Below are 22420 nucleotides of genomic sequence, written 5' to 3' on the forward strand. Positions count from 1 at the left end.
ACTTATGAGATGAAATGAACCCTGCATTCATTCTATTTATATGCCAGAAATGAGATCTAAGTTATGTATTTCCAAGGCTTAAATGAGAAAATATATTATTAAAATTGAAAAATATAATATCTAGAACCACAGAAATTGAACAATATAATTCTGAAAACCATAGATCATGAACTGACAAATACATAACTTGGTTAAAACCAGTTCATCTACGGTTAGATCATTAAACCTTGAACTAGTACATTTACTGGTTCAATCACCGGTCCGGTTTTAAAAACCTTGGTAAAACCATATTATGCAACCATGGCCCCATGGGAGGAACAAATCTAACAAAAGCAATAAACCTTGTAAAGGCAGGTATTACAAGATAAAACACCTTCACATCTAAATCACACCAAAGTTTCTAAGCAAGACTAGAGTGCTATGATGAATTTCGAGTGTTTAATAAAAAAAATGCTGAGATAATACAGTCAATAAAAATGAAGAAATAATCACTAGAGCCACCACAATCCTACAATATATAATACTGGAAACTACAGATCATGTGGTTGTGGAGAAAACATTATTATAAAAATTGAAAAAATATGATCACTAAAACCACAGAAATCGAATAACATAATTCAAAAAACCAAACAAGTCACATTATGCAACCACCAGATTACAAATCTAACCAATGTAATAAACTACAAAGAATCAACTTATTAGAAGCAATGAACAATATGATAAATCTAACACTGCTCGTGCAGGTTCACGCAAAGGCAAAAATCACAAGATTAAACCTCAAATAGATTCTATTTAACGCCAGATTTGATGAGATCTAAGCAAACATTAGAGTGCTACAATGAATTACCATGGAATCAAACATAAATAACCCGCACAAGATAATACATTGTGAAAATAACGAAAAAGTAATCACCAGAGCCACCAAAATCGTACATTATAATTCTGGAAATGCTTGATGACAAAACTCGAGGGCGAAACCAAACAATGAACAAATCGCGTGAATAAAATTGAGAAAATTCACATAGATTCATCAGCGAGATTTGCAGATCCCTGTATATAACAATATCAAAATAACAGAGACCCATACAAAATGTAATCATAATTCTTATTCATCCTATGTATAATAGAATTCGTTTAGACAGATAAAGGAATTTAAAAACCAAAAATAAAAGAGAAACTACATTTCAAGATTCATTCTGCTTCCAGGCACCAAAACTCATCAGATCGGGAGAAACATCCCCAGATCTGAGGATTTCGCTGAGATCTTTTTTTTTTGTTTACTTAAACGCGTGCGGCAACGGTGGGAACAGCGGTGGCGGAGGCGGCAGGGCCGCGGAGGAAGGAGAGGAATCCGGTGGCCTGAGAGTTGTCCTGGTCGTCAAGAAACAGATCCTCCGGCACGCGGAACGCGCCGTGGAGGCAGACGACGGCGACGCCAAGCATGAGAGCGGAGACGAGAACAGATCCAACGCTGGTGAGGAAGACGACGAAGACGGTGAAGGCGGAGAGGAGCGCTAGGGTTTCGAAATCTGAAAAAGTTCTGCCAAGAATAACGAGTGGTTGATCTGACGGACGGAAGAGGTAGAGGAAGGTCCAGGAGGCGAGGAGGCCGACGAGGAGGATGAGAGAGAAAGGATTGGTGAGGAGAGAGACTGCGAGAATGAGTGAAACGACGGCGTAGTAGTTGACGCGGAAGTAGGAGAAGTTCTTGCGGACGCGGAGGGTGGCTTCGGAGAAGGACTCGGGCTTCGAGAACGCGGAGCGGTCCCCGAGCTCCGACCACGGGCGGCGCTGGTCGAGGCCGTGTCGGAGGGACGCGGAGAGGTTGTTGATGAAGGCGCGGAAGGCCGGGTTGTTCGCCGGAGCCTCGATGGCGCCGCCGCCTGCGGCGGTGGTTTGGGGGTTGGATATGGGAAGGACGGGAGCCGCGGTGGAGGACATGATAGTTTTAGAGAGAGAAAGCCAGAAAGGGAGGGATTCTTGTGGGTTGAGAGAGAGAGAGAATGCTAGGAGATTTTCACGTGGAGAGATTTGTATTTAAAGGTTTGTTGCTTAGTGGTGAAGGTTTTCGGAAGCCCTTTCGCTGGTCAGTCACACGTCAACGCGTTTGTGAAAGGGGCATAATATGATACTCGTGAGTCTTTCGTTAACTTATTTTTGGGAATTGGGGATTAATGGAAGATAAATAATAATTATGACTTTGTGGATGGATAATTTTGTTGGAGAGTTTAATTTATCATATGTTTTTTTAATTACTTGTTTTTTAATTCATAAGGGTTAAATAAGACATCTTATTTAAAGCAATTGCATGAGTACCCGTGAGTAGACATGACAACAAAATTTTATACAAATGAATATTTGTTCGAACTCATTCCAACTTTAACGAGAAATATCCCAATTAATCGGATATGAATTTGGGTTTTGGAATATCATTATTCATCCCATACTCATTCTCATGATGAAATTATTACAATTTTATTTATAGAAATATCATTACTCATTCCATACTTGTTTCGATATAAAATTATTAAAATTTTATTTATTATTTGTTAATTTTATTTTAGAATTTTTATATAATTTAAAATTCTTTTTTTGATGATTTTTGTAGATAAATGTGTTACAATAAATTTATTGATATATAAGTAGTTAAAAATAAATGTGTAACAATCAATTTATTTTTTCAAAAATCAGATTTTTAATATAATTTTTTTACAAAAAAAAAACTTATTTTACAAATCTAAATCAGGGAGGGGGACACCCCACTACCCAACGGGTACGGGGATGAAATAACAAATTTCAACTTGTCAGATACGTTGGAGAGTCTGTGTCGAAGAATGGAGAGACAATATCATCTCCGCCTCATTGCCATGTCTACCATTCAGGCCAAAAACTTATTAATTTGAGTACTAAGAATTCATCATGATAAGGATATGTCTCAAGGTTTAAAATAACATGTTTATAAAGGTACTTACAAATGATTCATTAACAAAGTGTTCACATTGATTAATTAAGTATTTATTTTTTTAAAAAAATTATTTTATTGTAAAATTAATTTATTATACATATACATTTTTACCAGGGTTTAATTATATTGTAAAATAAGTTTATAGTATGTTTGGTTTAGATTCCCTTTTAGCAAAATTGATTAAAAAATTTTACGTTAAGGGTAGAATTTGTGGAATGGTGTGTGTCGTGGAAGTATATGCTCTTAGTTAATGTGTTGGGCAAAAGTGAGCTTCAAGATGACTCTGGTCAAGATTCATCGTGAGTGGACAAAGGTAGGGTCTGTTCATATTATAGATATGCCTCAAAAATCACTGTATGGTTTTTCTCAGCGGAAAATGACTATAATATTTATGAATTCATAAACATTCTTAAGAATTGAAAGATGATAGAACAATCTATTTGGACCAGGGTTAATGTTTGTGCTAGATGCATCACTTTGGCATGCATATATGTTTGGGGAATGCTTAGGTTAAAGTTGAACAGAATTATCAATATGCTTGGGAGTTAGGATGATAGAACAATCTTCAAATGCAAATAAAGCATATTTTAATATGGAATTCGATGGAATTTGGAACCTTTTAAGAGGACAAATGTCAAATGAATCCTATGCTTGAGTTCAACTCCATTTTTGGGTCATCTTACGTGGTTGGAGCATGTTAGAATTATGTCTTTGTATTCTATTTTTTGGTTCAAAATATTAATGTTAGCTTCAAAACACAAGAACCAAAACTACGTAAAAATTTCCAATTTACAGCAATCATAATACTGATTCAAAGAACCATAAAGGCATGAAAATTGAAACCAAAAACAGCTTCACAGTTGCAAAACGATATGTCGTCAGTTAACTGTTTATTAACAGAACCAAAATACATACATACATATTTAAAAGGCAGCCAATCACAAATTCAATACTAAAATTTCTTTGGATTGTCCCAACTCCCAAGTCCCAACATCCAAGTATCAAACTCGAAGAATAAAGAAATAAATAAAAGCACACAATTCTAGTACTCTGAAAAACTTGATGCCCTCAAGTCATAACTGTAGCGCTGAACAGCAACTACATAATTGTCCCCAATTTTCATTTTAAGGAACATGATTTAAAAAAACTACTGTAGACAGAACACAAACCTGCCATTACTATCATTGAACGAGTATGTATCATCTTTATAATCAATAACATGAGGATCAAATCAAATCTATGGTTTCAAGCTGAATTCATAAAATGCATCATCAAAACAAATGATCATTTAAGCGGTGCCAGATAATGTTTGTCACAAAAAGTGTCAAACACATATGATCCCCATTTATCCTTGCAATCAAGCAAGTTACATTTGCATGATACCCAAGCTTAGGCTACCAGAAATGCCGAGTACTTATATAATGATACAAACATAGAAATAAACATAGAGGTGAAACATAATGAAGACTCCATCCAACATTCAAGGTACCGCAACCAATGTAACATGGAATTCAGAATGTAGATCCATTCCATCCAAAGTTGGAACCCTGCAGAACAAACAAAGTACCATTACCATCAATCATCAGCCATGAAAACAAAAAATTTCTTGGGTGTAAAAGCAGACACTGGAAAAAGTGAGAATTGATGTTAAAAGAAAACAGATAGTATTATCAAAGTGTAAATTATAAATGGCGGATGGCGGAACATGGCAGAAGGTCGAAATTCTGCCATATAAACACGCCATTGCCCCTTATGTTATCGCCATGGGGGGCCTCCCTTCACAAATTGTCTATGGCAGTTGGCAAAATATCTGCCACGCCATTCTGCGATGGCCACTATTTAACAATACTGAATTTCTCCAAATATGTTTCCTTTTTCTACCCCTACATTAACCCCCTTAATTGTTTGAAAACCATTACACCATATATCTCTATAAGGAAGGTTGCTGCAAACGTTAAAAAAAGAAGCAGGAGATTGAGTGCATTCTCAATAAAACTCAGGAGAGTCAGTGCAATTTACTCAATTATTAATTAAAATTACAGCTTATAAAGGGGGCAATGCTAACAGTATAGAACAGTGAGAATTAATTTACATGATGTAGTGCTGATGTAAAACAAGCAAACATTGTGCATATTCTTGACTCTGATAGACCTCAGCATATATGAACAATAAGAAAAAAGATAAGGGGCAACAAGTGACCCTTCTTTTCAGGACAGCTCAAGTGTAGATACTTGCCTTGGTGTCATAGAATTTCAAGAAGAACCGTGACTTGGGCACCGACAATTTGGTTTCCAGAATTGAAGCAATTGCAGCACTAAGTTCCTTGTTTACACTAGGGTTAAGACCACCAATGGACACCAATTCTCCATAAGCTGCTGGCTGTTCATTCCCACCAAAAGCTATGGGTACTGATCCTTTCAGTACAATCATCACATACTGCAAAAGCAACAAAGGGAAGAATACTAACTTAATAAGGCTTTAGAACAGTCTGAACAAGTCAAAAACATGAAAATTTTATGGCAAAGCAAGAAACGTAAATTATCATTAGCAAGACAAACCATCAGTAAAATATTTGACTATTGAGCAAATTCGCATGGATAGCATTATAAGATAACACGACACAAGAATGCAATTATTTATTTTTTTCAAGAAATAATAGGAATCTGCATAGCCAAAATATAATGTATGTAAAATTAATAAAATTAACATTTTAAATTACCAGAGAGGGAAATCATGTTTTAAAAATGGGTATAACTCATTATAAAAATAATAAAATGCTAATGTTTTTATCTAGAGTCTAACAAACATGTACTATCAGTATAAAAATTTACACTGCCAACAAATCAGAAATGATATAAAAGTTAAAAAAAAAAACTCATTATAAATGACAATTTGTGATTGGACCAGAGTGTATATAATATTACCTTTATTGTAAATGTATATATTATTTATTCTTTTATTTAATAATATATGCACATACAGTGTAAATGCTCCTCACACCATCTCCCAATTATCACAAATTGTCATATGATAAATTTAGCTACTTTAAAAATCATACATATACCATGATTTTCGATTGGTCGACATTTTACCCGTTTTTTTTTTCTTCATAAATTCTTAAATATGGTACTGTAGGCAAATAACATAGAAAACCATTCCCACCTTATCCATAGCTACCAACAAATTCTTTAAGCACCACAAACATACTTAATAGACAAAAGAAACACTCCAATTATAAGCGACCAACATCGACCATTTCTAAACCTAATTTTAATTTCACCATTTCAGACACAATTTCCGAATAATCGGCATAAATATAAAATAGCATATAAAAGAAGAACAACGTACGGCCGCGGGTTTGCCGATGATGTTGGCAACGGAGGAGGTGGCTTCGGCGAGGATGGAAGAGGTGTCGACGCCGTCGAGGGACACGTTGGTGTTGAGGTTGAGGCACGGCATTTTTTCTTCTCTTCGGTTTCTTGCTTACTTTCTCTGTTGTTTCTCACAATTTAGTTCAAACCCTTACCCGACATATCGTTTTACTCGTGTTTTTATAAGAAGGCATCGATGGGAATATCTTTCTCCCTCCCCTCTCTCCAAAATGCCCTTTACCAATCAAATTACTGCTGCTAGCGGAAACACTGTTGAGCCTCTATGAGGACTTGATATTTGTATTGTGTTAAAATTTATAATACAATTTATCTTTGGATTATGGTGTAAAAAAATGTAATTATTATATTAATAAATATAAAAAAATGTTACAAATATAGTGGAAATATAGGAATATAGTGGAAATATAGATATTATCGTGCCTGTTCACACTTCTATTGCATTATCATATTTTATGTGCATATTAATTTAAATTTAATATATTTTATAATATATACATAATTTTACTTCTTAAGTTTAAAAGGAAAAACAAAGGTATATTGGGTTTGCACAAAGCAACACACCAGCAATTGAAACAAAATTAAATCCATCACAATTCAACACGACACCATTGTAAACAAACCACACCCATTACACAAAACAAAAACTTAAGACATTCAAAGAAAGAAAAAGAGGAAAAAGGGGAAGAATGCTAACTGGGTTTGCACAACTCAACATAAAAAGAAAATAAACGTTTAAACTTTCAATAGAAAAAAGAAGGAAGAAAGAATATCTGGGCTTATGAAGAAAGCCACGGAGAGTGAAGGGTCAATGGTTTTGATTATCATTTGTTTGGTTTGGCAAATGAAACTCTTTCACATTAAGTCTCCACCAAGCTTTTGCAACCTCTTCCTTCGGCGACACCAGAAGCGGTTCTCTCTGACGGGGTCCTCCGCCACTCTCTGCCATGTTCAGTTTTCTCAAGGTTTTGGTTTTAGTTTGGGTTTTTGTTTGATGCAATGCGAGTGATAATAATCACCTTCCTAGTTATAGGGACCAACGGAAGGGGAAGAGAACTGTGCTCTGTGTATATAGGTAGATTTGGATTTTTGTTTTGTTTTTAAATCTAAGTTTTGAAGAGTAAAATGATCTAGTAAAAGTGGAGACCGAAAAACACCTATCCCATTGAGTGTCCCTTTATCTAGTGTTATAGATTTATTTCCTTGTTTTCTTTTTCCTCAAAAGTCAAAAGTAACGTTGTTGATTTAATTTTAGCTTTTAATAGTATTAATTGTTTATTTTCTTTTTTCTCACATAGACAGAAGTAAAAAATAAAATTAAACACAAGAGAGAGAAAGAGGTATTATATCAAGTTAGTATTTAATTAATCTCATTAATATATAATTTTTATAAATATTTCAATAAATTAGTATCTTTATATAAAATTAATTATTATATTTATTAAATATAATATATTTATTAAAATTAATAAATGCAATGTTATAATAGAAGAGTGATTAAATAATAGTGCGATAACTTTGACAACTATTACACCATTTTTATAATTTGATACAGAATTCAAAGCAATACACAACAAAGCAAGAACCCAAAGATTTACGTGGTTCGGCAATGTGCCTACATCCACGGGAAAACGCAGCTCATCATCATCACATTGATCATGAAATTACAAGTTAAATACAAGCAGCAGCTAGCTTTGATCTCTCTTGGTTTCTCTTTCAACAAAACCTCTCTCAATCACCTAGCTCACTACCTCCCTTTTGAACTCTCTGATTTCTGCAGTTTTTCAGCTTCTCTGTTTTTCAGCCACTCTCCTAAAAAACCACACACTGCATTACATGATCAAGAATATATATGTACACTCTAGCTATGCGTTGGTGTCAAAACCAATTCAGTTACAATAATTGAAAACAGTTATGACAGCACCAATTTAAAGTCTTCTCACTTGAGTCATTTGTGATTTTGAGTCACACACCACAACCCAAATGTAAAACAAATCTACGAGAAGAGGATTCACGAGCTCAAGGCCAAAAATAAAGCATATAAGGTTAGTTTTGAATTTTATCAATTTATTATTTGTTATAAGATATGGTTTCATAAATAATTATTCATAAGAAGTTGATTGAGTTTAAATTCAGTGTTTGCATTTATTTAGTTGGGTATAACATTTATATTAGAATAAAATTAATATATTTTTTGTAAATTAGTTCTAGTTGGTTCATTGTAAAAACAAACAAAATATTTAAAAAATACTGCAAAAAACAACATCGGTTGGTCAAAAACCAATGTAGTAAGTTTTTTTATAACATCAATTTTAACCCAAAATCGATGTTGTAAAGGCACTTTCTAGATCGGTATTGGCCAAAATTGATGTTATAAACACATTCAATATCGGTTTTTTCAAAAACTGATGTTATATATGACTTTCAACATCGATCTTTTCAGAACCGATGTAGAAAGCGTTTCAGAATACACAATTCAACATCGGTTTTTAGGAAAAAACTTATGTTGTTTTTTGCACAACAACATCATTTTTTAAGAAAACCGATGTCATGAGTGTATCACAACATCGGTTTTCATAACCGATGTTAACATTGACACTTTTAACGTCGGTAGATTCAACATCAATTCAAAATCGATGTTGAATGTCTAAAATAACCGATATTAAAAGTACTTTTTCTAGTAGTGATATCTCACTCCCTCTTACGATAAATTTCTTTTTACTTAATCTCATCCATTCACACTAATTAGAAAAAGCCTCAATTTCTAGGGTTCACACTCAACATAATAACATATCAATTTCACAGCAATTTCGCATCGAGGTATCAATTGGTTCGTCAAACATATATAATTCACAGTTATAGTTGTAAATTTAGAATCAAAATTGCAAAAACACCTCAAAATCCATCTCAATTATTCTTCTAAGGATCGATACACATGTTCTCACTACTCCCCAACTGCGAATAACTCATCTCTTACCTCTAAGCGGGATCACATGTGTAGTCCGGTAGGGATAACAACATCTCTAGTGGTTCTCTAAAATTCCTCAAACTTTTTTTCAGATTGCTCTATTAGGATTTTCAAGCATTAGAGAGAAGGAGAAGGGATTGAAGTCTCTATTTTACTGTCTCCATACGAGAGACATTTCTCTCTCTACAGACATTATTTCACAAATCGCAATAATGGGAATGTGCAAAAATGAGTTGTGAATACGGTGTCCAAATTTCATAACGATCCCACGGTTAACGAGTCTAGGATCGTAGTTTTACTGGGACAGGTTTGAGTGTAGCGGGAAAAACAAAAGGTTTTGGGAGAGGAAGAAAGGAAAATAACTTTGAGAGGAAAAGAGAACATAGAGATGTATCTTAAAATATAAAAATTAATATAATATGTTTTTGTTTATAGTTAAGATACCTTATTTTTTATTCTATTTTTCTTTATTTTATTATTTTATAAAAAGGACCTCTATTTTATTCTTTATCAAATGAATAAATAAAATGTTTTTTTTCTAAAAACACATATTTATTTTATTTACCTTTAAAACATTATTTTAATTAATAAAACTATTTCTCCTTATTTAATTAATTAAAAAATCTCATTATTTTTCTAAAACTTTATTTATTTTAAATAAAATCATTTTTAATTTATTTTACGGAAAATGGGCAACAAGTATCTTGTTTTTTCTTTCCGAGTTCAATTTGTTTTGCCATTATATTCACCCAAAGAAAATTTTCTTTTGCTGAAATTTCTCTATACAGGATTGGTTGATTAGGCTGCTGCCATGGTTTAAGCTTTTGTGTTGAATCTATTGTCAAGCTTATTCTACTTAATATTACTTACTTTTATGCTGAGGAGCAGCCACTAATACATCTTCTCTGGCTTGTGAGGTATAGTTATCATGATAGATCTATTTGCTATTAGTTCACAAAGAAGCAATTATATCAAATAAATTATCCTAATGACATATTTGCTATGAACTTATATTTGTTGTTGGTTCATAAAGGTGCAATTATCTGCATATAAGTTTGCTGTGTTTGACTAGATATAAATTCTTTTATTAGAAAACTTGTAAAATAACACAGATTACTGTTGATGTCTTCGTACGATATATTTGTGGCATATAATTAACTGTTCACTTAACTAATAAACTGGAACATTATAGCATACATGGAGAAAAACCAAATAGATTTTAAAGGTAAATATTGTGTTATATGAAGTGCAACTTTTAACTAGTTCATGAAATGTGTGTGCCATGGGTATCACTTCTAATACTCGATCTGATATAAATAACTCCAAGTGGCCCTAATATTCTGTTACCACTCTTCCTACTATAATTTTTTTTAATGGGTGGTTTACTAACAAATATTCAGAAGAGAAAGGGTTGGCAGAAGAAAACTTAGTAGAAAACCTTAAAAATAAATAAAGAAGGAAATTTTACGGGACAAAGAAATTACATAAAGTTTTTATGTTTTACTTATTCCCAAATAGAAAGGCATAAGTCAAATAGAAAATAAGATCTTACAATCCTTGAAAGACACACTGTTATAGTATGTTTCATACAGTATTATACATCACAAACGGTCATAAACTCAAATGACTTAGTCCAAGAAAGAGAACTTCACATATCCTTTTCATCTGGGGACCAAAGAACTTTACATATCCTTTTCATCTGGGGACCAAAGAGACACTTTTGAAACAAAATGATTTAATGCCATTGTTGAAAGTGCAACATGGAGAATCTAAAGTTCAGAGACTGAAAGCCCAATTCCTACCAATTCAGAGAACAATATATTAGTATAGTGCATTATAATGGTGATGAGACTTTTGACAGAGAAAAGATACAAAGGTCAAAGACACCTCATGAAGTTTTTTTTTTTTTACAGATTAGACAATTTTATCCTAAATTTCTAAAGTGTGATATAGAATAAAAAATATAGAAATAAAGCATCTGATAGAAAATAAAAGGACTCAAACGTAGAGAAACTATTTTGGGAATTAAAAATAAATTACATTTATTGATGACTATTATAAACTGTAAACAATAACATAAGTATCATTTTCTTGGAATTGAAATCCAAAACAGCTATTTCCCTTATCAGTTAGAAAATCTAATAATTAAGAAAAGTGTTTCCCTTTAAGAAATAAAGGAGACACATATATACATTAAAATACGTGTAATTTGAATCCCATTCTACATATATTAGGAACAAAAGTCGTACCTTCTTATGAATTCTAATTCCTTGAATGATGAATGAATAACGTGAGTTTTTTCTCCTTCTTCGAGGCTGGTAGTAATTCTTACCAGGGGCACATGCTGGATGATTGGGTTCTTTAGACCTTCATTGGGAGAAATGCAGTTGTTGAATTCAGTCGACATATGATGTATATCTTAAACTTCAAGCTTTTTCAAGTGTTGGATGCCAAGAGGTACTGTATTAAGTTGGGGTATTTCCCTAAATTGGAGTTTTCTCAAAGAATGCAATGCTCCTTTATAGATAACGATGGAATCCAAATTATATAAATATTTGAGACGCAGTTCCTTTAGTTGTTGAATGCCTCCATCTTGAAAATACAAATTTTTACCTTCATAAGACATGGAGCCAATCGCAAGGAACAACAACTGTGACATATTTTGTAGTGATTTCAATGGATCATCAACCTGGAGTGTATCAAAAACAATTTCACAAGATTTTTGAGATGTGAAACCCACTCTGGAAATTTATTTAACTTCCCAGATAGCCTAAGCTTATGAAGCATGTGCAAGGATGAAATAAAAGGCAAATCAAGGACTCCATCCTATGTTGATACAATATTTAGTTTCTCCAAGTTTTGAATCTCATTTATTGAGGAACATAGAGTGCTTCCCTGTTCTTCCTTCACATCCATCACGCCTAAGTTCCTTAACTGCTTCAGCTTTCTCAGTTCTCTGATTAACTTTATTACATCACCATCCTTATTTATCTTTTCTCCATATTCATCCAAAATAACTAAACTTACTTGATGCAATGTCTGTAGGGATGTCATGCCTCTTAGACTATTTTTCAATTGAAACAATGTCATTTCATCACCCAACAGATGTCGTAGCTTTCTATGCTTGCAAATCTCCTTTGGCATTTTCGTGACCATTGTGTTCCGTATGTCTAAGGTCTCGAGGTTCTGGAGCCACTACTACAAAACACGGTTTTTACATCGGTCGAAAACGACATTCTACATTGGTGGTTAACCGATATAGAATATGACGTCGTTGAATACCAAAAGTTTTGACATCGGTCCTATATCGAAAGATGTAGAAAACACATTGTTTTCTACATCGGTGCTAACCAAACCACCGTCTTTGAAAAACATTTATTGACTATGTTGCTGATATCATCAACAACTTAAACAATGTGCTATTGACAATGTTGCTGACGCATGCCCGTTGTTGAAGGTTGAATTTTTTACATCAGGGCTATGTTGACCACCGATGTAGAAATGTGTGTTTTAACATCAGTGCTATATTGACCACCAATGTAGAAATGCGTGTTTTAACATCGGTGTCGGTGGAAGCACCGATGTAAAAATTACATATTTCTACATCGGTGCTTACGAAAGCAACGATGTTAAATGTTGAATAACCTGCAATTAAATTTTAGGTTAATTAATAATCAATATTTATATTTATAATATTATCAATATTACTAATACTCAATAAATATTATTATATAATATTAAAATCAATATTTATAATTACAATGAATAAATTATTTTAAAATAAATAAATTCCCTTTCATACATAACACCTTTCAACCATTTTTCAAGAGTTAAAAAATTTAGTTAAACATTTACTAATATTAAAATCTGCAACAATTTATATTATTATTTTAAAATACTCATGATACAACATATATATAGGAAAACATAGCATATGAGGTGAGAACGTTAAAAAAAATAAAAAATAAAAAAAACTATTTTTACTCAAATAACCATGTGTAAATAACTGAATTAATATTAACATTTATGTAAAATTAAATAGTTAAAACTAATTCATTTTTCATTTTTACTTGATACACTCTCCACAATCCCACATATATACAAGAAATAATCTTTTGATGTCACCTGGATTAATGCCATCTGTGTTTGGACATGGGACAAGCGCGATGATGGTGAGGCCCTTAATAATAATATTGTTGTATAGTGTTGGAAAATTTGTTATAATCTTGAAATTAGAAAATAATTGTTTTGTAACGTAATCTTGAAGGCATTTAATTTATAACTCGAATAATTAAGACTATGTATGAAAGGCAAGCTAGAATTACCTGCTATAAACAGGATGAACATTCCACGATGGAGAGTTTAGGAGCGTTAGATTGGAGATTTGAATCTTGTCTGAGAACATTAATTCAATCAGGTAGGGTCGAGTATAGTTCAACCTTTTGTTGTAAAATTGCTGCCTCCAAAATGCTCCTTGACCATCTATGGTGCCATTGTCCCCTGTCACTTGTCCAAAGGAGCAAAACTTGACAAGGTTGCCATATTGAACTGAAGCTTTGGATGTGGGGTTGGTGTGTTAACTGAATTCAGAAGTAGTTTTTTGTTGTGGATGGAGAATTATGAGGAATCCAAATCTTTATATAACAAAGCTTTTCATGCTGATTCTTACCAGCTTAGGAGGTCCCTTTATGGTGTTGAATCATTAATGTTCTGCTTCTGAAAATTGAGGCATTGTGATCACAAACATAAATTAGATAGGTTGGATTAGTTGAAATGCAAGTAGAAAGGAAAGATACTAAGTTTATTTCCACGTTACTTGCTTTGTAACATATAGCTTTTAATCATTAAATTTTACTTAAGACTTTACCTTATGATTTTTGAAACTCATGCAGATAGTTAAATTAACTGTGGTGGCTAAGACTGCTCACTCATGGAGGCATGGTGGACGTTGTGACTGTGGTGGCTAAGACTGCTCACTCATGGAGGAGCATCAACCATTGGAACTTTTTGTTCAGGTATAAGTTGAATTTCAGACACTTTCTTTGAAGGGAATTGAAAATACATTAAAGGGAGACTTAGTGCATGAGGCTCCCAAGCCCCACCTAATGAAGGAATTGAAAATACATAAATCCCTTTTTAAAAACGATCTTATTTGAGACACTTTGTATTAAATTAACAAAGGAAATTAATTAAAAAGGAAAATTTATCCAGCACAAGTCAAAGTACAAGAGACAAGAAACATCAAAATATTTATCTTCTAGATGTCATGACCACAAGAAGCATACTCATGTTATATCCATCCGAAAAAAGAGCCTATGTCAGAGATACACAAATTAGTTAAAAGGTTAGTTACATACCAATTCAAATGAAAATAAAAGACGCATATGACCCAAAGACAACAGTGTAGCCAAGCTAGTAGAAGACCTATAGACAAAATTCATTTGGTAGTGTGAGATTATTTAAATGTGCTGCAAACCATAATGTAGTAAAACTTGTCATTGAGAACCTTGCATTTGAAAAGGACAACAAATTCTGCTCACTATTTTCTTCATCAATCTACAGCTAAATGAAACTTGGTACAAATATACCAAGTTCTACACTTGAGAAGATAGAGAGAAGGAAGAACTATGGTCGGTGGTCAACTAAATAAAAAGTGGAATTTTAATCATTTTCAGTTTCATTTTGCCTTTGGTTGGAAACAAGTTTTAATTAACTTTTTGATGTGTTTGAGAAGGTAGAATTCATGTACTTAATGGAAAGGTTTTCATTTTTCTGCATAAGGCAGTTCTTGAAAGTGGAAATCTACACTTGAGAAATGGATTAAAACCTAGACAGGCTATGCTTGGATTAAAGTTGGAAAAGTATTTTTGTGAATTCCAATATATATTTGCGAATTTCAATATATAAAATGAAAAAGATAGAATTTGTTAATTTAAGTGTAAAAGCATATTTGAACTCTCTAGTAAAATCCTCACATGCACTCAAAGGGGTTTGCTAAAAATTAAAACTTAATGTTTGCCAAAGGAGGGGTGATTAGAACTTAGAAACCACTCTCTGAAGTTTGAATGAACTATGAGATTTCTATTCTATATCTCTATATAATATATAGTATGCACCTAGAATAATAAGATTATTGTGTTATTTTCCTAGATCTCTCTTGTAACATGTAAGCTTTTTTGTAGCAGCAGAAAAAACCAAACAATTTAAGGCTTCGGCATATTATTAATTATTAATCATTCTTGCCTCATGTACATGTAACTATTAAAAGCAAAAGCTTCAACATGCAGAATGGTGAGTGTATCACTGATTAGTTTACTATTAAAAGTTGAAGTTTATATAAAATAAATACCACGCAGCAATAATTACTATTACTAGTGACCCCATTTGCAGCAGCTACATAGCCATTTCAAAAACTATGGATATAAGAACTAATTAATTAACAAATAATTTCTGTTATGACAGAAAGTGAAGTGACTAGTACTTGGAAATTCATTTTAAAAGGAAGGGAAGATTAGACAGAGGAAGTAGGTACTTGGAAATTGGAAAGGTGCTCTTTAGTCAGCTGAGTAGTCAAGCTTTGTACAACCACTGCATTGTTGAGCTCCTGCAGCTTACTAACAGAAGTTGCTGCCCTGATTTTACCAACATCATTTTCTGAAAACACAAAGCTACCGGATATATCCCATAGCTCCACAGTCCCCTCATCATGCAAGGTCACGAACTTGACACCAGTAAGAATGAGATTCTTCACAGCAGACAGGAAGTAAACTTTATTAGAATTCAAAAACATGATTTAAAATTATAGAGTTAGCACTATCATCTTTAAAGCTTGAACCTAAATATCACAACCATCAAACAAAAAATCAAGTCACACACAAATGATAAAACTATAACCTAAGTTAACAAAAAAAAATTACAACTGTCAACTGGTAATCAAGGTTTAAAAAAAAAAGTCTGCAACATCAAGGTTTCCAGGTGGCAGGGAGAGGCGGAGAGCTAATAACAAAATCACCAAATCAACCAACACAAATCTCAATATCTATCAACTAACTGATCGAATTTCTTCAAGCAAAAAGCTAACATTTAACAGAATTTTACCAAAAACCAAGGCATCACAAATCCGATCGAATATAATACAATCTCAATTCAAGCCAACTGTTCAAAGATTTTACCAATCTCGACGCCAAGACCCTACATCCCGCAGATGAGAAAGTTGGAACCGAAGAGCCTTTGCATGATCTCTCGCCCATACACGGCGAGTTGTCGGCTGTGGAGATCCTCATCGATGTCCGGCGGGTTTGATTTGCCCAAAGCCATATTGGACGCTCCTTCACTCGCGTCCCCGCTGTTGCTGCATATAGTGCAGTAGTGAGCTGCACGAAGTGCGATCGTGAGCACAAGAACAAAAGCAATCAGGAAGAATAACCAAGAATTAGCGTCTCGATCGTGAAGAGGATCGAAGTCAAAACCAAAAAACCGCCAAAGGAGTAACGAAACAACGACGAGGAAAAACCCTAGCCCTAGCTCACGCAGCATGAGCGTTATTACAGTTATTGTTTAGAGAGAAGGAATGAAGATTGACGAAAGAGAGAAGCAATTTACCGATTGGAACTTCGGTGCGAAAGAAGGAAGAGAAATGGAACCTCTGATTGGATGCATATGACCCACAACATAGTATCACCACGATGGTGGCCACGACGGCGGAGATGAAAATCTTTTTCTGAGATGAAGGGGGTTACGCGGCTAGGGATGAAGGGGGTTATGCAGCTAGGGTTCTGAGATGAAGGTTTTTGGAGATGAAAATTAAAACAATTTAAAAAATACAATCAAGGGCGGTGTTGTATTAACAAACGACGTTGTATTGAATGCGTGTATGGGTATACGACGACGTTGTTTACGGCAACATAGTCGTTTAATGAGTTGCGTCAAATGCCACTACGGTCTTTGCCAAGAACGATGTCGTTTGTTTCGTGGTATTTACATAAATGTCACCGCGTATATTCTACAACAGTCCCCGAATAATCGATGTTGTCTTCTAGTCGTAGAATGTTGCTTTTCTAGTAGTGAGCTTATCAATAATTTTGGAAAACTTGCTCTCCATATGTTCCTGATGCTGAAATACCTCAAGTGTGCTAGATTTCCACAATTTCCAGGAACAAAACTCAATTCACCATCTTCAAAATCAAGCACCTTCAATAGCCTGTATTTTGTAGGGATTCTTAGCACATAGTTGTTGGATATTGTTGACTCTTCAAGTGAAAAAACAAACAGTGACCAGGTGCATGAGCTTTCAATACTCTCCATTAAATCATTGGAAGTGATTGCTATTGATAAGTGCTGAATCATCCCACTTGACATTGATTCATCTTCATTACTAATATGCTAGAAGAAACTCAAATCCTTGGATTTTCTGAGGATCATATCATGCAATAGGTCATGAACACAACATCTCTTAGCTTTTCCATCTGTTGGTGGTATTCTAGAGGTGAAAACTCAAAGGAAAATAGAATAAGAGGAAGATTATTTAGGGTTGAATAATTTCCTAATTTTATTTCAACTTTGGCTTAGCTTTTTTGATGCAACTAGTGAGTCCACATATTTATAGTGAACAATGGAACTTCCTAGAGAGCATTAATTCACCAGCGCATAAACTCTCATTACCTAGGTACATATTTTCTTGATACATGTAATTCTCTAGATACATGAACATAATTTTCGAGACTACATTTATAATATTGCACTCCACATTATTCAAAACCATCAATGGTAAATGAAGACACTTACACTAAACTTCTGACAATCAACTCTGTTAAATATTGTTGTGCAACTTCCTCTATTGTTTGTCCTTCTTCATTTTTACAAATTCTTCCGTTATCCACTATCGAATCAATCTTATCGATTTTACTTCATAATCTTTAGGATACATTTCAAAATACAATAAGCAGAATTTGAGATGGTATGGCAAATCATCATAACCAAAACCTAAAATCTTTGTTAATGTGACACCCTTTACCCCGATGTACATATTTATATAATAAAATACATGGAAATGTGGAATTACATGAAAGAGATTTTATTTTCTGAGTATAAAAGAGTTTACATGAATAAAAGGTTTACATCAACGTTAATCATCAAATTAAAAATTTATCAAATAAGGATATGAAAACATCTTTGACCGAAAACAAGGTCGTCCAATTTTTTTTACACAAGGAAAGCAAGTTAAGCACTGGAACAACATAAAGTAACATATTCAGAACATTATGGAAATGATATAGAAACCCATGTCCCAATGTCACATTGTATCAGAGTGTTGTGTCCAAGCACCCTCTAGCACGAGATTCTTTAAAGTTATCCACCTAACCATTTGCTCCCACGAACACAAGTTTGAGATTATCACAAGATCTAAACGCAAACAATACACAAGGAGTGAGTTATCACATTCTCAACCAAGTAGAGCTATACGAAAGCACACGCGCGCACACACATACACATAGATAATATAAGTATAACAAGCTCAACTTAGCACAATTTGGATCATTTTACCACTCATTGTATAACATCACTTGTTCCAAGGATTTAATCACAAATTCACATTTCACACCTTCACATTAATCACGTGTTCAAAAAAACATATCTCAAGTACAACACAATATCTCACTCACAATTCATTACACACCACCAAATAACAAGTCACAATGATCATTACACGGGTGTTATGCTATAGATACACTAAGTCTCAAGCTTATATGCAATATGGTATCATATCTGTGAAAAACCTCATCGGATGCCTAGGAATACATGACAAGATGGACCATACACTAGAAGTCAGGTCACTCTCACTAGGTGAAATCATAGAGAGACCAGTCAGGGTTACTCTATTTTGGGAGAACACTCCAACCATATGGGATCAACATAGGATTGAAGGAACATTCAAACTGAGTGTATTTACCCCCAAGGTCTACACTTCGAAGAGTCTGCCAGGGCCTCTCCCTCCTGATTCGGGTTCAACCCAAAAAATATTTTAACACGCAGACTCTATTTATGAATTATACAAAACACACAACTCCTCAATTGTTCTCAAAATAATTTTAACTCGTCGCGTCTCAAAGTGATTAAACTCGCCGGGTTCCCACAGTGGATCCAATCATCATACTCGTCGCACATTAACTTGTCGCCCTTAAGGATTTTACAGTTGTGTAATTGTATGGTTCATAACTCACAAATCAATGCATATAATATCTCAATACACATGTATCTTACAATTCAACACATACTCAATTTATCACATACACTCAATGTCAATCACAATGTTATAATCCTAAAGCAACATGTTATCACACCTCATGAATCATATACACATCATATAGTATTAATATATACATGGCACAAACACATACTTTACCTGTGAATTATGCAATACACACAACTACTCAATTATTTTCAAAATCATTTTAACTCGTCGTGCCTCAAAATGATTATACTCATCGGGTTTCCATAATGGATCCCATCACAATACTTGTCAAACAAAAACTTGTCACCCTTAAAGGATCTTACAGTTGTGTGATTGTACAGTTCACAACTCACAACTCATAACTCAATGTCATCACTTTATACTTCACAATAATAGGTATAATCACATTGAGGAACATATTAATCCCATACTTATTCACAACACATGTCTCATTACACCTTCTCACTAACACATGATTACTTCTCATACATTATATATATATATATATATATATATATATATATATATATAAAATAACAATCTTCCAACATTTAAGACATATAATCATTCACTTATTCATTTGGTTAATAGCATAGAACAGGTGATTACATGGGGAACAAACCCCTCAACTAATTTCAAGAAAACATGCAAGAATCAAAAATTTTAAAATTTTTAGGTTTTAACATTCAAAGTCAAACACTTAATTAAACCATTCAATTCACATCAGGATATCAATTTACCCGTCAATCATGAGCAATTCATAGTTATCATTGTATAGAAAAAATTAAAACGGATAAAATACTTCAAAATTAACCTCAATTTGATCTTTTAAGGATCTCTACACATGTTCACTCTAATCCCAATTATAATAAACTCATCTCTTACCTTTAAGCGGGTTCACGTATGTAGTCCGACAGTGATAGCAGCGTCTCTAGCGATTCCCTAAGCTTACTCAAGCTTTTCCTCTGGTTGTTCTGCTAAGGTTTTCAAGTGTTAAAGAGAAGAAGAAGGGATTAGAGCCTCAATTTCACTCTCTACAAACACTATTTTTGAAATCCCAACGATGAGAATGTGCGAAAATTAGTTCCAAAGATGAAAGCCAAATTTCAGAACGATTCAACGGTTAATAAGTCCGAGATCGTAATTTTACTAGGATAGATTTGGGCGTATACAGAAAAAACATAAGGTTTTAAGAGAAGAAGAAGAGAGAATAAATTTGAGAGGAAAAAAGAGCGTAAATATATATCGTAATTGTAAAAACTGATATAATATGTCTTTATTTATAACTAGAGCACTCTGAGCCTATTATTTACTCTACTTTTTTATTTTATTATTTTATAAAAAGAAAACTTTATTTAACTCCTTTTAAATAAATAACTAACTCATTAAAACATCTATTTATTTTATTTATTTCAAAACTTATTATTTTAATTAATAAAACCATTTTCCCATCATTTGTGTAATTACAAAAACACCATTATTTTTTTCTAAAACTTTATTTGTTTTTAAATAAAACTCTTTTTGTTTACTTAAAAAAAAACAGCATGTTACAATTACACTTATTAAATGGTGATTTTTCTCCATCTCTGAACTTAGAATTTGCCAAATTTTTCCCCATATTGGAATGTCTTCTTCCATAAGAGTTCCAGACATTTTTCTGAAGTTAAAGGTTTCATCTCATGCACGTGGTCAAGAGGAGTTCCCTTACAAGAGACTACAACCTCTTGCATTCTAGTTGTGATTAAAATTCTACTTCCATTTTTATTGTCAAACATGGCATGTTGAATCTAACCCCAAATTTCTACATTCCGTGTATCATCAAGAATGACAACGTACCTCTTCTCTTGCATATTGTTTCTCACTTCATCAATCAATGAATCTGGATCCATTTCAGAATATCTTGAGGAGGATCCTCCCTTTTTTGTTTGCATAACTTCTTCACCAAGTCTCTCGTCTACCCTTCCATTGTGTAGGACTGAGACACCACGATCCATGCATGGAAATCAAAATGTCCAATCACCTTCTAGTTGTTAAAAACTCTGTTGACAAGTGTGGTTTTTCCAAGCCCTCCCATTCCTACCACTGATATGACAGTGCGATACGCTGGTACCCCTACTAACCAACCAATCAATTCATCTCTTGGCCCTTCAATGCCAACAACTTCAGCTTCTTCAAGGTAACGAGAAGCCGTTCGAGGGTCATGCCATTGAACAACTTGACTACCTTTATGACTTCTCTTCCCATGTTCAGAAGAAGGTTGGATTTGGAACTGATAATCTTTAGCCTTTTGCTTGATTCCATGTACAAATGACTTAATCTGCCGAATCTCTGTTGCTATTCAATGGCGAGACGTCAAAGACCCAACAAAATGAACAATCTCACAAAGTTAACTTGTACATCCAGGATCACGAGGCTGTTGTTCCACATAGATCATGGATTCATCAATAAAATCTTCTATGGGAAATGATGCTTTCCCTCGACTGTTTCACCCAGTTTCTGATTCCCTCTTTCATGTTGTCTCCTTTGCCAGCAGCCCTTTTATCTGCATCCTTGAGGAAAGCTTGAATGTATTCTAGTTCATCTTTTAGGTCTGCAAATTCTTTGGGCATGTCCCAAATCAGATTTGCTTCATCTCTTATCAGTGGAAGCAATTTCTCTCGTGCTATGGAAACTGCCATGTCCGCCATCTGAGTCTTGCTAGCTTGAACTCCTTCTGTATTGTTGAAATGAGGATTTTGAGTTCTGAGACTTTTTTTGCTGATCTTAAGTTCCCTAACGTTTACAATTAAAGGAAGACTTTTGGGTTTTCCTAATATTGTGATTTGGTTAATCTGTCAATGTTTGTCGTTGTACAAATATAATTTAAA

The 22420-nt window shown here is 33.7% G+C and overlaps 2 protein-coding genes and 2 long non-coding RNA genes across 4 annotated transcripts; all 4 read right to left on the reverse strand.

The window, feature by feature from the left end:
• Positions 1-1022: 1022 nt before the first annotated feature.
• On the reverse strand, positions 1023-2026 carry LOC114416534 (PRA1 family protein B4-like). The gene has a single exon (XM_028381439.1). The coding sequence runs from the start codon at positions 1939-1941 to the stop codon at positions 1282-1284; it is 660 nt and encodes a 219-aa protein (XP_028237240.1). The 5' UTR covers positions 1942-2026; the 3' UTR covers positions 1023-1281.
• Positions 2027-4118: 2092 nt separating this feature from the next.
• On the reverse strand, positions 4119-6603 carry LOC114416543 (macrophage migration inhibitory factor homolog). Its single transcript, XM_028381449.1, has 3 exons — positions 6314-6603; positions 5201-5401; positions 4119-4512 (listed from the first exon to the last, which is right to left on the reverse strand). The coding sequence occupies exons 1-3, from the start codon at positions 6422-6424 to the stop codon at positions 4477-4479; spliced, it is 348 nt and encodes a 115-aa protein (XP_028237250.1). The 5' UTR covers positions 6425-6603; the 3' UTR covers positions 4119-4476.
• A 4239-nt stretch (positions 6604-10842) lies between these two features.
• LOC114405203 lies at positions 10843-14549 on the reverse strand. The gene is made up of 4 exons (XR_003665174.1): positions 14190-14549; positions 13648-14038; positions 11572-12967; positions 10843-11120 (listed from the first exon to the last, which is right to left on the reverse strand). It is a non-coding gene; the product is annotated as an uncharacterized LOC114405203 (long non-coding RNA).
• A 3830-nt stretch (positions 14550-18379) lies between these two features.
• Positions 18380-22371, reverse strand: LOC114416553. The gene is made up of 3 exons (XR_003667483.1): positions 21390-22371; positions 20439-20527; positions 18380-18724 (listed from the first exon to the last, which is right to left on the reverse strand). It is a non-coding gene; the product is annotated as an uncharacterized LOC114416553 (long non-coding RNA).
• Between the last annotated feature and the right edge of the window lie 49 nt (positions 22372-22420).

This window comes from Glycine soja, chromosome 1 (assembly GCF_004193775.1).
Source record: "Glycine soja cultivar W05 chromosome 1, ASM419377v2, whole genome shotgun sequence".
NCBI lineage: Eukaryota > Viridiplantae > Streptophyta > Magnoliopsida > Fabales > Fabaceae > Glycine > Glycine soja.

Coding starts and splice junctions, on each gene's coding strand:
- LOC114416534 (XM_028381439.1), bottom strand. CDS start 1,941: ATGTCCTCCACCGCGGCTCCCGTCCTTCCCATATCCAACCCCCAAACC.
- LOC114416543 (XM_028381449.1), bottom strand. CDS start 6,424: ATGCCGTGCCTCAACCTCAACACCAACGTGTCCCTCGACGGCGTCGAC. Junction 5,402..6,313: donor TCATCGGCAAACCCGCGGCC/GTACGTTGTTCT, acceptor TTGCTTTTGCAG/TATGTGATGATTGTACTGAA. Junction 4,513..5,200: donor TGAAATTCTATGACACCAAG/GCAAGTATCTAC, acceptor TTTGTTCTGCAG/GGTTCCAACTTTGGATGGAA.